General features: G+C 52.5%; 1 protein-coding gene and 1 long non-coding RNA gene across 4 annotated transcripts in view; one reads left to right on the plus strand and one right to left on the minus strand.

The window, feature by feature from the left end:
• Nucleotides 1–12,409, minus strand: part of TMPRSS13 (transmembrane serine protease 13) — a 28,473-nt gene extending 16,064 nt beyond the window's left edge. The window contains exons 1-3 of the mRNA XM_024255555.2: nucleotides 12,280–12,409; nucleotides 1,626–1,935; nucleotides 396–500 (exon numbers count right to left, since the gene is read on the minus strand). Of these exons, the coding sequence (XP_024111323.1) occupies nucleotides 396–500; nucleotides 1,626–1,935; nucleotides 12,280–12,300 (436 nt within the window). The 5' untranslated portion in view covers nucleotides 12,301–12,409. The remainder of the gene's footprint in view (nucleotides 1–395; nucleotides 501–1,625; nucleotides 1,936–12,279) is intronic.
• LOC129048790 (uncharacterized) lies at nucleotides 8,940–13,631 on the plus strand. Of its 3 annotated transcripts, none has more exons than XR_008511424.1 (4): nucleotides 8,946–9,133; nucleotides 9,898–9,953; nucleotides 10,500–13,197; nucleotides 13,302–13,631. It is a non-coding gene; the product is annotated as an uncharacterized LOC129048790 (long non-coding RNA). The 3 variants fall into 3 exon arrangements; XR_008511423.1 differs by having other exon boundaries at nucleotides 10,500–10,650; XR_008511422.1 differs by having other exon boundaries at nucleotides 8,940–9,133; nucleotides 10,500–13,631.
• The last annotated feature ends 889 nt before the right edge of the window (nucleotides 13,632–14,520 follow it).

The raw sequence follows: 14,520 nt of genomic DNA on the forward strand, positions 1-14,520 counted from the left end.
TGTTGTCTTATTTATTCCTCATAATCTAGTGAAGTTGGAATGAGAACTTATGGGGCACATAGTAATGAAATGGGTGAATGAATTTTTTCCCATCTGAAGATGCAGAAACTGAGCTCAGGGTGGTTAACTAACTTGCCCAAGTAAGCTGCATGGTAAGTGGCACAGATGAGATCCAAGCTCAGGTTCCTCTGACTTCCACACTCTTAACCTGGATTCCCCACAGGGGCCCGGGGGCAGCACAGTCCAAGGCCATTTGCAGGAGTGTCCCTCTCTGGACACGGTAGCCGGGTGAGTGGGTGGTCCCCACACCTGTCCCCCCTGCCTGCCCCCATCCCTGGGTCCCACTCTGCCCAGCAGTGCCCAGAACCCACCCCTGCACCCTCTATTCAACTCACAGAGGATGATGAGCGAAACCACCAGGGCAATGAGGAGGAGCACGCACCCGATGAGCGGCAGCCGCTTCTGGCCCTCCCGCCAGGTGAACTTGGGCAGGCTCGTACCTAGGAGCAGGGCGGCAGCAAGGGAAGATGAGGCTGGAGAGGAGTCCGACGAGATGGAGAGGGTGGGGGAAACAAGGCTGTGGCCCAGGAGGGCCCCGTGAGGACCACTCCACCCCAGAAGTTGGAATGAGATTTTACGGGGCACAAAGTCAATTGAATGAATGAATGGATTTTGTCCCATCTGAAAATGAAAAACTGAGCTCACCCTGCCTGGTACCAGCAGCGGTCTTTTACTGTGCTCTTCTCTGGGCCAGCCAGGCACTTTGCCTGTGTTAATTCTCATGACAACCTCATGAGCAGAGTCTTATTAGACCCCTTTTTATAGATGGGGAAACTGAGGTTCATGGAAGGGAAATCACTTGCCCAGGGTTACTTGGTGAGTTAATGGCAGTGTAGGGATTCCAATGCAGTGGGTCTGATACCAAAGCACCTCACCCACCCTGGAGAGGGCAAGGCTGTGGGATGGGCCCCAAACTTCGAGTGATCCTCCAAAGCCACGTATCATCCAGGCCTGTGTGTATTGTGGTGGTGGGGACAGTCTGAATTCTGGGATGGGACGAGGGCAGCACTGGGGTGGGCAGGAACACTGATTCCTTAAGGGCAGACCCAGTCCCCAAGGCCTATTCAACCTCTCTGACTCCCTAGTAGCTGAACCACACAACCCACAATTTGGAAGGCTGGGGATGGACTTGCACACCTGGTCAGAATCTCTCCTTTTCCTCCCCGCTGGGCCCGCTGATCATGACCTTGCTCCACTGCAGACCCCAGCTTCTTAGGCAGACCCACAGGACAGCGCAAGGAGAGAACCCTGTGACTAACTGGGAGACCTTGCTATTGAAACCGGTGCTCTGACCTGGGTTGTGCAGACTCCAGGGTGACATGCTTCTTCGTTAGTTCTGGCTTCTTATCACCTACCTCCTTTGCCCCTAATTTTCCACTGTCTTAGGTTTTCATGTAATGTTTCCTTTTTGCCCCCAGCCTCAGGTCCCTCACTGCCCAACCCCCTACCTCCCCTTCCCCGCATTGTTGTCTGCTGTGAGAGCAGAGCACACTGGCTCTGAGATTTCCTCCCTGCCCATGGGCTGCTTCCCATCTCTCTTGCCTTCCGTGCAGCATCCCCCTTACCTGGGCTCTCCCTGGTGGCCCTGGCGGCTGCTGCTGACCTGGCAGGAGATGATCGGACGGGTACAGCCCCCACTGGTGTTGCTCTAACAAGGTACACTCTGGTTGGGGAGGTCGTCACGGAGGCTGACCTGGCGGATGATGACCTGCCAGATGAGGACCTGGAAGGCGATGCCAGAGCCGGAGATGCCTGGGCTGGTGATACTCGGGCTGGAGATGCCTGGGCTGGAGATGCCCGGCCTGGAGGTGTCCCAGCTGGAGATGCCTGGGCTGGAGATTCTCCAGCTGAAGGTGTTCTTGCTGGAGATGCATTCTGAAAGCAGATCGAAGAGTATCCCTCAGGCTGCTCCCCTGCCAACCCACCCCAGCTGTCAGCTCTGCTGCACTAGGAGATGAATGCTCTGGGGCAGCAGCTAGGGGTTGAGCAAAGCCCCCCGGACAAGGAAGCATCTGAGAGGAGGACTGTGTCCAAGGATAGAATGAAAGCTCAAAAAGTCTGCTGTCCCCCAGCTCCCCTAGGGGCTCCCCTGCCACACAGGACCTGCAGAGATGGGTAGAGGGCAATGGGCCATGTGCCCAGGGGTTGGGGGTCACCTGCTTAGGCTACACATGTCTAGGAGGTGTTAAAGGAAGAGGCTGCTGGGCTGGTCACTCACTCTGAGACCTCATATCAAGGGAATGTGGTCCCCCATGGGGAAAGCAAAGACCCCTTCTGCCCTCTTCCCTTCCACCTCCTATATCCACATCCTTTTCTTTCATGTATGTGTGTTAGATTATAAAATATTGTTCTTACTGTGAGCTGCAATCGCTAGTTAAGCACTAGTTAAGAAGAGCCCTGACCTGCTAACTGAAGGGGCTGAGTGCCAGTGTGAGCTCATCTGAGGAGAAAAAGAATGCTGGAGAAAGGCCAGACTAAGGTCTTTCCATAACATGGACAAGCCCCAGCGGCAGAAGGCCCTGCCCTTCCCACCAGTGGTGGCCTGGGCCTCGGCTCCTGCCAGGGATCCTGGCACTGTGGCACCTTCACCAGCCTGCCTGGTCTCCCTTCCTCTTTTGTGCACACTCTAAGTCTTCCCCAACTTCAGGGGGAATTCCCATAAGCCGGGACAATAAAATACTAATCACTCATGTGTATATGGCACTTTAGAGTTGATAATAAACGTTCACATCTGTGGCCTCACAAGGGCCTCACCACATCCCTGGGAGGTTGGTATTTTGGAAGCCCATTTTACAGATAGGAAAGCCAAGTCTCAGAGCTCAGCTTGCAGAATCACAGAGTCAGGGTTCTACCCCATGCCTATTTGTCTCTGAGTCACCTGCCCTTCTTGAGTCAGAAGAGCTTCCTGCACAGTCTTCGTAAACCACGTGTACAGAGTGCTCATTTTGCCTTTGTGAGATTGGTTAAGAATAAGGCCCCATGGCCCTGCAGGCCCGGGAGCACCTTGGGAACCTGGGGATAGGGCTGGGGGTTACCACAGGGATCTTGGTCTTGTGATACTTTACAGTGTGACCCATAGTTGGGCCCTGTGATCTGCCAAGACCAGGAGGTGCCTAGTGGCCTGGAGCATCGGGGTCAGGTGAGTCTTCAGGTGCTCTGGGTTAGAGAGACCAGGTTGGAATTTGGCCTGCCTCTAAGGCGGCTGGGTGCCCCAGGCAAGTGACTTCACCTCTTTACATCTCAGTTTCCTATCTGTAAGCTAGAACAAAGCACCTTGCTTCATGGTACTGAAGTCACAGATCATACCTGCAAAATGCCCAATGCACAGTGAGGGCGTGGTGAGCAGTGGCTGTGATGGAGGGGTTTTGTTTGTTTGCTTGTTTGTTTTTTCAGTCTTGCTCTGTCCCCCAGGCTGCAGTGCAGTGGCTTGATCTTGGTTCACTGCAACCTCCGCCTCCCGGGTTCAAGCTATTCTCTTGCCTCAGCCTCCCGTGTAGCTGGGATTACAGGTGTGCACCACCATGCCTGGCTAATTTTTGTATTGGAAAAAATTTGTATCTTGCCCTGTTGCCCCGGCTGGAGTGCAGTGCTGTGATCTTGGCTCACTGCGACCTCCGCTGGGTTTAAGGGATTCTCCTGCCTCAGCCTCCCGAGAAACTGGGATTATAGGCACCCGCCACCACGCCCGGTTAATTTTTGTATTTTTAGTAGAGATGGGGTTTCACCATGTTGGCAAGGCTGGTCTCAAACTCCTGACCTCAAATGATCCACCCGCCTCAGCCTCCCAAAGTGCTGGGATTACAGGCGTGAGCCACCATACCACACCCAGCCGGTAGTGGGGTTTTGTTTGTTTGCTTGTGGGAATGCTGGGCTTGCTATGGAAAAATCTGTTTGAATCTGATTGCCTCCATTCCCAGCTGTGTTTCCTGGGCAAGCGACATAACCCTTCAGTGCCTGATTCCACGCGTATAAAATGGGCAGACCTTACCTTCTTCCCCCAGATAAATGGGTGATACACATGAAAAACCCTGGTCTATAAATGTGTGTCAAACCATGACAAAGATAACAGCCCATGAGCACTTTACGGGACCCCATTCCAACCTCTTAGGAGCCCTTTGCAGTTGGTATGGTTAGCCTCATTTTATAGATAGTGAAACAGAGGTCCAGGCAGGTTAAGAACATGCCCAAATTCACACACCAGGTGAGTGACGGCTGAGATTCTAACCAGGCCTGCTAGGAGCAAGGAGGGCCTTGACCTACAGTGTCACAAACATCCACAGGACCTACCTTCGTCTCTTCAGGGTTTGTATGTGCAGTTTTGCACCATTATGTGATTTGATTCTCGCAAGTCTCTCAGTTAGCAAGCTGGGCAGGAATTACTATTCCCAGTTTGTACACAAGGACCCAGGGCTCAGAGAGATGAAACAGCCCACCTCACCCCTTGAATGAGCTGGTGGTCTTTAGGAACTCTAGCACAATCTTCTCATTCCCAGGCAGCTCAGGCTGTCTCTACCTGAACAGGACCCTGCCATCCAGCCCCAGCTGCCCCATCTTGAAGAGGCCCAGAGGAAAATGGGTGGGCAGGTCGGGGGGAGGGAGCTGGGGAAAGCTGTAAAGCTGGAGCAGGAGAAGGGAGTTAGACCAGACAGGGAATTGGTGGGAAGGGGGCATTGGTGGAAAGCCAAGAACTGCAGAAAGGGCGACACATCCGAAAGTGGGATGGAGTCTCTGCAGGCCCTGGGTCTGGAGTTATCTAGCTCTGGTCTGGGTAGAGCAAGTGCTCTGCTGTCAGAGCCTGGGAGGCAGGTGGAAAGCAGTTGGACCCCCACACCAGGGCAAGAGGAGAGTTCTGGAGCCTCAAGACCTGAAGAAGAACTGCCCATGAAGAGAACTACAAGTCCCAACAGGGACATCAGGGTGGAAGGGCAGCCCCCAGACGAGAGGAGAGCAGCATCCAGAGTGAGGCCCCTGCTCCACCCTCTGACTCTGACCCTCAACCCAAACCCTCCCAGACATCAAGAAGAGTTCTCATCTTCAGGGATCATCTGAGTAAGAGATTCCACACCAACCTTCTTTAGGTACTTCACAGCCTGCTGCCCCACGCTGCTGGAAGTTCTTCCTGATACCTAACCTGCTATAGCACTAACTCATTTCTTTTCCCCAATTCTTGGAGAACAACTGCTGAGACTCTAGCCTCCCACCAGAGGCCTGAACTCATCCTCAGAGTAGAGGCCTTCAGCAGCTGGGGAATAGGAAGGGTAGGAGACTACTTGTTTGTTTGTTTTGAGACAGAGTCTCACTCTGTCACCAGGCTGAAGTACAGTGGCGTGATCTCGGCTGACTGCAACCTCCACCTCCTGGGTTTAAGCGATTCTCCTTCCTCAGCCTCCCGAGTACCTGGGACTACAGGCACGCGCCACCATGCCCAGCTAATTTTTGTATTTTTAGTAGAGATGGGGTTTCACCATGTTGGCCAGGATGGTCTTGATCTCTTGATCTTGTGCCCACCTCAGCCTCCCAAAGTGCTGGGATTACAGGCGTGAGCCACCGCGCCTGGCCGAGACGTCTTATCCAAGGTCCCAAGCTACATGGGGCAGAACCAGGACCAGAACCCAAGCTTCCCAAATCCTGGCCTTTGACGGTGAGCCAAAGACTCAGAAGTGGAAGCGAAATGACCAACTCCTTGATGTGTCCTGGTGTCTCTACAACCTGCCTGCAGACCAAAGGCTTCTCAGCCTGCTCTGGGGCAGGTGCACAGGGTGGAGCAGGGGTGTGGTCAACTCTGAGCCATGTCTCTGGCCTAACCTTGCCAACCATTCTTTCCTGGCTGTGCCTCTCCTCCCCACCTACCCTTGGGGTAGTCTCTGAGGTTACCCCCTGCAGTAACATAATTGTAAGCCCTTACCATGCCATAGAACAGGGCCACACCCCAGGCTGTCACTGTTACCACCTGGCTATGCCTCTGCCACTCCCAGGAGTCCTCACCCAAGGCTTGTTCAGGGCCCTCCAAACATTTTGGGGCAGGAGGCAGCATGGCAGGAAGGCAGGGGAAGGGTCCGCAGGAAAGCGGTGAGGGACAAGCTAGGGAGGGCTAAAAGGAGCAGCCCCCGGCTCTGAGAGTCTTTCCAAAGCCTGTCCCTGGACAGAAGTCTGTAAGAATTCTTACTCCCACTTTACAGAGTGAGAGGTAGAGGCCCAAAACATTTGTGTGCTTTGCCCAAAGTTGTTCAGGCCCATCTTATAGCAGTGAAGGGACTAAACCCAAGGCCCCCTACTTCCAGCCTAGGGATCTCGACACCACAGCTCCCAGGGGTAGATCCCCCCTGAGGCGAATGGGATGTTTTTCTGGTTTCCAGTTGCAGACTCTGCCCCTTGGGCCGTTACCTGGTGGGGATGGTAGTGAGTTAGCCAGCCCCTGAGTATGTCCAGCCCTTGTCCTCTCCTGGACCTTCTGGGGGCCCAGCCAGTGATGCCAGGGAGAGAGGGGGCCTGAGTGATGTGGGCTCATGATTGCTTCATCTCAGTGGTTATGGAGCTGCTGCCATGGATCGAGCCCCAGGCTCTGCATAATGAGAGTTCTCCAGCTATAAGCAACAGCCTGAACTCGGGAAATATGCACTTCAGGTCCCCCAGAGCCTGGGCTTGCAGTGTGAATGGTCCTATAAAAAGCTCTCCCGCAATTGAACAGTGAGAACACTTGGACACAGGATGGGGAACATCACACACCAGGGCCTGTTGCGGGGTGGGGAGAGCGGGGAGGGATGGCATTAGGAGAAATACCTAATGTAAAGGACGAGTTAATGGGTGCAGCACACCAACATGGCACATGTATACATATGTAACAAACCTGCACATTGTGCACATGTACCCTAGAACTTAAAGTATAATTAAAAAAAAAAATGCTCTCCTGCTAGTCCTGAAGAATGTCCAGCAGGCAGCAGCAGCTGCTTCATGGCCTGAGGGCGGGTGCATCAGGGCCCGTTTCCATCCAGTTTAAGCCAATTGGGCCTCCCTCCTCAGCCCTGGGCCATCCCTTCATAAAGCTACCACCCAGGGTTGGGCATATCACAGTCTGTCAGAGCTGCAAGGACTCTGAAAACCCTCTAAGCTGGGCGTGGTGGCACCGGCCTGTAGTCCCAGCTACTTGGGAGGCCGAAGTGGGAGAATGGCTTGAGGCCAGAAGCTCAAGACCAACCTAGGCAACATAGCAAGACCCCATCTCAAAGAGAAGTAAAGAAAAGAAAACCTACCCAAGCCCTTTATACTATTGTTGAGGCGATGAAGGCTCAGAAAGACTGTGTGACTTGCTCACGGTCACACAGCCAGTTAGGGACGGTGCCAATTCTAGATCCCTGATCTTCTGGCCCCCATCCTTGGGCTGTTACACAACACTCTGCTTTTCCCCTGTCTGTCCCTTACCAGCCTCCACGAGAAAGGACCCTTCCCAGACAGAGGCCCCCGTGGCAGTGTCTCTCTCCCAGTGACCCTGGGCATCAAGGGCGCCCATAGGGTGGGCACAGGCAGACCATGGGCCAACAACCCAGCACTCTGGGCTAGTCAGGAAGAAAAACCCCTCCCTAAACCCTTCTGGAAGCACTGGCGGCACTAAGAAAGATCAGGATCTCCCTTTGACAGAGCCTAAAAACCCTCCTTGCCTGCTGGGAACCTGAGGAGCCCTGGGGCTGTGGCAGGGGAGGCCTGAACCTTTCCCAGCGAGGGCCAGGCTGGACTGGGTGACTTTTTTCCCTTTCTCACGGCTAGACCCAGGCTTCACTGTACCTCCAGGTTCCCAAGGCCCTTTCCTACTCTCCCCCTCCCTGAACCCCGAGGAACCCCACAAATACAGGCTCTCCTCATCATACAGGCATCTTCCCCACCACCTCCTCACCCAGCACCAGCATCCCCAGCGCACACACAGTATACAGCTCAGGGACTCGGGTCAGCCGTTGAGGCAGACTGAACTCTGGAAGGGGCCAGAGCTGCAGGGTCTGCCTCACCCTGGGGGTGGGGGGCACGGGGAGCCTCGCTTCTGCTCCTAGGCAGCCGTGTGACCTTGGGGACAGTCACATCCCTCTCTGGGCCTCAGCTCCCTCTTCTATAAATTAAGGGTGTTGGACAATCAGCAGTTTTCAAACAGGGTTCCACAGAGCATTTCAGTTTCCATGAAGGTGCCTTGGAGACCAGCTGGTGGGGACTGTGGTGGGCTCTGAGTCCTTACCCCACCTCAACAGAGAAGATCGACCTTTCAGTTTCATACAGTGGAGTCTGTATAACATTCATTTGAACAAAAGAGGCAGCTGCTACAAAGAACTTGAAAGGGACTGGCCAGGGTAAGTGCTGAAGACCCTTCTAGTTTCTGACGCCTCCTGTGCACATGAAAAAGCCTGGGGAATCCCTGTTAGACCAGAATCAAGATGCCTCCTTGTTCATTCATTCATTCACTCATTCATTCATTCATTCATCAAATGCTGTAAAGAACATGGAGTGCCCACTATTGCCAAGCAAATAATATTCGATTGCCCAGGAACTTGCTGCCTCAGTGTTTCCCTGTGTCTGTGCCTTCTCTTGCTACCAGTCCTAGGGTAGTGACACACTCAGGGCTGGTACATAATGGGGGCCCCCTAAAGTTTTGGGTATTGCTTCCCTCCTAGGGAAACAAATCCCCATCTGGTGCTGTCAAGGCCTCCACTTGACTGCTAAAGCCAGGGTTCCCTGTTGTGGCTTCCCTCGTGCCTGCGCCACCAGTGCCCTGCCCACTTGGCCAGGCACATCCACCCTCGTTGTTGCTATACCAGGAGGAAGCTGTTTTGCCAAAACAAGACACTTAAGCTAAGTGGTCATTGTTACATCAGTTGTCCTTCCCACCCAGCTCCCCAGCCCAGGGCCCAATACACACACTCCCACACGCTTACATTCACATCTGCCAAGTCTCAGGGGACAACGCAGGGGAAAGCGAGGTGGCTGTGCCAAAGGAAGTCTGCTCCGCACCAATGACAACATGAAACAGATGACAAGGCGAGGGCTGCACACCTGCAGGGGCATAGGGCAGGTACCAGGGTCCTTGGAGGACGAGGTGAGGGCTGCATACCTGCAGGGGCATAGGGCAGGTGCCAGGGTCCTTGAAGGACGAGGTGAGGGCTGCATACCTGCAGGGGCATAGGGCAGGTGCCAGGGTCCTTGGAGGACGAGGTGAGGGCTGCACACCTGCAGGGGCATAGGACAGGTGCCAGCGTCCTTGGGGTCCTTGGGGTCCTTGGGGTGCTTGGGGCTGGGACTGGGCTGGGACACGGCAGAGTGACTTGAGCCCGTGGGTGAGCCATCTCGGGAACTGCCCAGCCCCTCTGGAAAGGGTGCCTCATCCTGGAACAGCGCTGGGCCCCCAGACAGTTCTCACCAGTCCCTAGCACCTGTGGCCTTGGGCTAATTTGGAACCTGTTCCACTTGAAGAAGGCCCGGTATAAGAAAATCCACTCCACACAGGAATGTTGCTTCATCAATGGGTCTAATTCAGTCTTTCTTTAATAAGCATTGCACTGCTCTGAGAATTAAAAGTGTGACCCATTTTGAAAAAGCACAAAATATGCACTGTCAAGAACAAATCTGGTGTGGCGCACCTGTCATCCCGTTCTATGTAATTCCAGACTGTCAGGGAGCCAGAAAGGAGCCTCAGGAGGGAATCTGTCCAACCCTCTTCTTTGGTGGGGAAGCTGAGGCACAGGGAGAAGAAGATGTTTGTCCAAATTTATAGGAGCCCACCCCAAATTCTAGGCAGTGATGATACATTTCAACGTTCTGTGACTCTATCTGTATCTATCTACCTCTATCTCTCTATGCCAGATGCTACTCTAAATGAGCCTTACTATGGGAAGGACACTATTTTGAGACTCCTTGAGGTAGGTATTATTAAATTAAGCTTAGCCTAAAGCTGCCTCCTTACATATTTTAAGTTTGGATCAAAAGGTTTCTCTGTACATAATGAACTAGAACTCAACTGGACGTGTAAACAGATAGTAAACTACTCTTGTTAACAATCACCAATTTTGCCCAATCAAAGGCAGCCAACTGTTCAAACCGTGTTCAAATAAGGCTATTTCTGTACCTTACTTCCGTTTTCCTTACACTACTTGCCTTTTTCTGTCCATAAATCCTCTCCGACCACGCAGCTGTGTGGGAATCTCTCTGAATCTATTCTCCTTCGGGGGACTGCTCCATTTGAGAATTGTTCTTTGCTCAATTAAACTCTGTTAAATTTAGTTTGTCCAACATTCTTTTGAGAGTAGTATTATTATTCCATTTTACAAGTGAAGAAACTAAGGTACAGAAAGGTGAAGTGGCTTGCCCAAAGCTGACGGGGAACATGGTCAGTTCTCTGTCCACCACAACATGCAACTTTCTTTTGAATATGAGAAACTGAGACCCTTCTCCACATCTTTTCCAAGATCCCTCTGAAGATCCAGCAGCTGCCAGAGGAGTACCATCAGGCTCAAGCCCACTGGCCACCATCTTCCTCACAACATTTTGGAGTTGAGGGACAGAAATCACAATGCATCTCTCTGCAATAAAGCCCTCAGGGGGAAGGCACAAGCTCAGGTGACCAGCTTCTCCCAGCCCACTCCTATTTAATCAAGGTTAAGAACCCTGCTGCAGATGGGAATACGAGCCCCAACTATAGGCTCACTCTCTCAGAGTTCCATCTTAAATAGGGGAGTAAAGTTAAGAACCTTAAATAAGGATGTAATGATTCCATTCTTCCATTCCAAGATAAGTTTGGACAATCTTTTTTTCAGAATGAACATGGCACCTATCATAATATTTGACACTTAATTCATAGATTAATTGGGAGTTCCCCAAAGAAGTCTGTTCTCTGTCCTGTATCCCTCCAGCAGCCTTCATGTTGGTCCCTGACTCTGAAGAGATGAGCTTCCTGGGAAGATATCGCCCCATCACCCTGTCTCAGGGATGGACTATCCATCTCCAATGGGAGCATGGCCACCCTCCGGATAGCTCAGCCCTTCTCACTCTTGGGTTTAGGGACCATCTAGTTTAGGCTGCCAGCATATTGCCAAGGAGGATGCCCCATGGCTGTGACTAAGAGTTCACCTTCTGCATGCCCCTGTGTACCCCCCTTACTGCTCAACAGTAAGAGGCTCTGATAACCCCCCAAGGCCTAGGGCCAAGTGACTTTGGTGAGGTAGAGACATGAACAAAGGAGCCCAGAGCAGAGGGCAAGGGAGGCAGCCTGGGAAAGAAAAGTCAAGAGGGGGCTGGAAGAATGGTGGGAAAAAATGATGGTAAAGTTTGCAGAAACACATTGGGAGTGCAGAATGGCCCACAAGCCAGCTATAAGTCAGAAGATAGGATGAGCTGATCTTTCCCAAACCCAGTGCTAGCCTATTCTTCCCAGAGTCCCAGGCTCTACCATGTCAGTAAGGTACAGAGAATTTGGAGAGGGGCAGAAAACAAGACCTAAAGGAGAAATGAGAGCACAAAAGGGATTTCCTGGAAGAAAAGAAAGTGGAGGCACGGCAGAACAAGATCTTTGGAAGCCTTCATGTGTGTATGACTGGCTTTCCCACAGAGGACAGGCCAGCTGCTCTCTCCCACCCCAAGAGCAGCAGAAGAAAGGAACTTGAGTGGTAGCAGGACTTGTGGTTAAACATCAAGAAGCACTTCCCAAGCATGAAAGTTATTAAGCCCAAAAAGAAGTGACCAAGGGAGGTTGAAACATCCCCTCGAAAATCTTGAATGTACACAGAAAGTCACAGTTTTCTGGGAAGGTTTAGGAGTGTAGTGAGGGGTTTAGACAAGGTGCCCCTGAATTGCAGTTAGAATGCTTTTGATTTTCCAACCAGCAAAAATGAGATTAAAGTAGATTAGCCTGGATTCCCAATCGGCCAAGTTGGTGCTGTAACAGCATGGATGCCCGGCAGGAATGCTCACAGACCACAGAGCAGGAACCCACGACTCAGCCACACACAGCCCTGGGGTGCTCACCAGCCAGACCCCAAATCCCAGCAGCTTCTCCTGCCAGGGGCTTTTTCTAGAACCATGTTAAAAGGAGACCAAGAGATCTTGATTGTAAGTAGCTTCAAACTAGAAGAGGCACAGCCAGTTTCCCCCAAACCTGAAACAGAGGTGGCCGTCCCACCTGTCTCCCGGCCTCAGCCCTGCTTCCTCAGCACTGGGAGGATCTGGCCCGAGGCCTGAGGTCACACTCACCCCGTGGCTGTCCCTCTCCATGGTCTCTGAGGGGAAGAGTCCTCCAGGCTTAGCTGATATCAAGGAGAAGATCCATCTTGGCCCCTGGCTTCCCAGGCATGTGGGGTAAAGGAGTTGGAGGGCCAAGGGCCAGCCCCCACCAAACGGGGCGGGGAAGCCGGTTGGGATGTGTGAAGTAATCCCCAGTATAAACAACACAGAACTAGCCAGACCTGTTCCTCCGCCCCTTGTCGAGGCCATCCCAGTTACTCAGCGAATACCGAATTCCGAATACCAGGAACCTGAAGCTGCCTTTACTCCTGAAACTGCCCCCACAGAAGCAGAGGAGTGTTCTGAGCTACTCCTTCAGAGGGGCCCTGAGAGAAAGGGCAGAGCCTTGAGAGGATGGTCTTGGTCCTGTTGACCTCAGCCCCTGAAACTGATGCTCCAGAGCCTTCTGAGGGATGACCCTATCCCCACAGGGGACGCTCCAGGCCAGGGACAGAGCCCCACCTATGGCGGGACAGTGGGAACCTTCATTTCCAAGGACCAGGTGTCCAAATCCCAAATCAGGGCACATGGTCTCTGGGCGCATGATCTGGCAATGCTTTCTCCTGAACTCTGTTTTTATGAAACTCTTAACGAAGAAATGAAAATCAAATGGTCTTTAATTATGCACATCATGAATTGCCCTCTATTGAAAACAATAAAGTGCTAGAAACAACATATCAAAGTCAATGAAATAAAACATAACTATCTGAATGGAAACTGTTCCAAGAAACATTGGGCTGACTCGTGATCCCAAACCTATACCCTATTCTGATCCTCAGAGTCAAAAGAAGTAGAGGAAGGGCTATTGCAAAAGGAGTCCTTAGCGCCTCCGGCTAAGTCCCAGCTGAGCTGCTGCTGAGAACTGCAAAAAAGAAAAAGGAGTTCCTGGTGAGGTTTGGGAAGAACTTTCTTGAGCATTCGGAGGCAGCAAGATTTTTAGAGTTTGAAGGAAGCTCATGGATCTTTAGTGGCTCACTCTTCTCATTTTACAGATGGCGCGACAGAGGGCCAGAGAGGCTAAGGAATGTGCTGAAGTCACACAGCAAACAACAGCAGCAGCAATAATCTTAAGATGCCAAGAATCCTGCAAAACACTTCACACGCATCCTTCACGTGTTCATTCAACAAATATGTATTGAGTGCCTGGCATTGCTTTAGGTGCTGGGGACACAGGAACAAAATAGGCAAAGGCTCCTGCCCTATGGGTCTAGTATTTGGGGGTTGGGGGGAAAAAGCAGACAAAAATCAATAAATCAGTTACACAGCCTCCTAGAAAGTGAGAAGTGCCATTCAGAAAAACAAAGCAGCAAAAGGATCGAGAAGGCAGGGGAGGCAGAGTCCTGGCAGTTGGGAACAGGATGGTCAGAGAGGGCTCTCTGTGGTGACATTTGAGCAAAAACGGAAAGGAAGTGACTACTATCCCCCCGCATTTACATTCAAGAAAATGGAAACTTCTAGCTCACAGTGGAAACTGTGCCCCAGCTTAGGGTGTCTTGAGGGAAATCTAACCCAGATGCAAGAGGCTGGAGGAGAGAAGCCTGGGGGGCCCAGGCAGGGACCCTAGAGTTCTCTCATCTTGGCTTATTGTGGGAGCCACTTCCCTGGGTTTCAAAGAGAGCAGAATTCAGCCACAGGCCACATCCCCTTCCTGTCCCATCCACCGGCCCACCATGACAAAGGGACCCCTCCCATCCATCCTCCTGAGAAGATACCCACCTCCTGTCCTCAGCTCCTCCTCTTCCCTCTCTCCCAGGGAGGCCCAGCCCTCTCTGGCTGCCACTGAGCCCTGGCATGCCCAGGCCAGATCTGAGCGCCTCCACCTCATCCCCCACGCAGGCCACTGATCTCCGAGGGGCACCCTCAGCCTCCTTCCCTGAAAGTCCCACCAACCTAGGGAAAGAGCTCAGGCTCGGGGGTCTGGGCGAGTCGGGGGGGATGAGAACCCTAACTCTGAGGGGAACTCGCAAGGCCTGACAGGTTCACCATCGGGAAAATGAGGAGAACACATAGAACCAGAGGAAGTGCCTGGCACGGGGCGCTGGGCAGGCTGGGAAGGAATGTCAGTTTCACCTCTTGCTCTTTTCCTTGGTTTGCATCAGAGACACAAGTTGGCCTGTCCCAGAATCCTCGCTGACCAAGCCGTCTGACGCATGTGACATCCCCGCCAAGGGCAGTCCAGTTCAGCAAGCATTGCCTGCTCAGCACCAGGCC

This window comes from Pongo abelii, chromosome 9 (genome assembly GCF_028885655.2).
Source record: "Pongo abelii isolate AG06213 chromosome 9, NHGRI_mPonAbe1-v2.0_pri, whole genome shotgun sequence".
In the NCBI taxonomy this organism is placed as follows: domain Eukaryota; kingdom Metazoa; phylum Chordata; class Mammalia; order Primates; family Hominidae; genus Pongo; species Pongo abelii.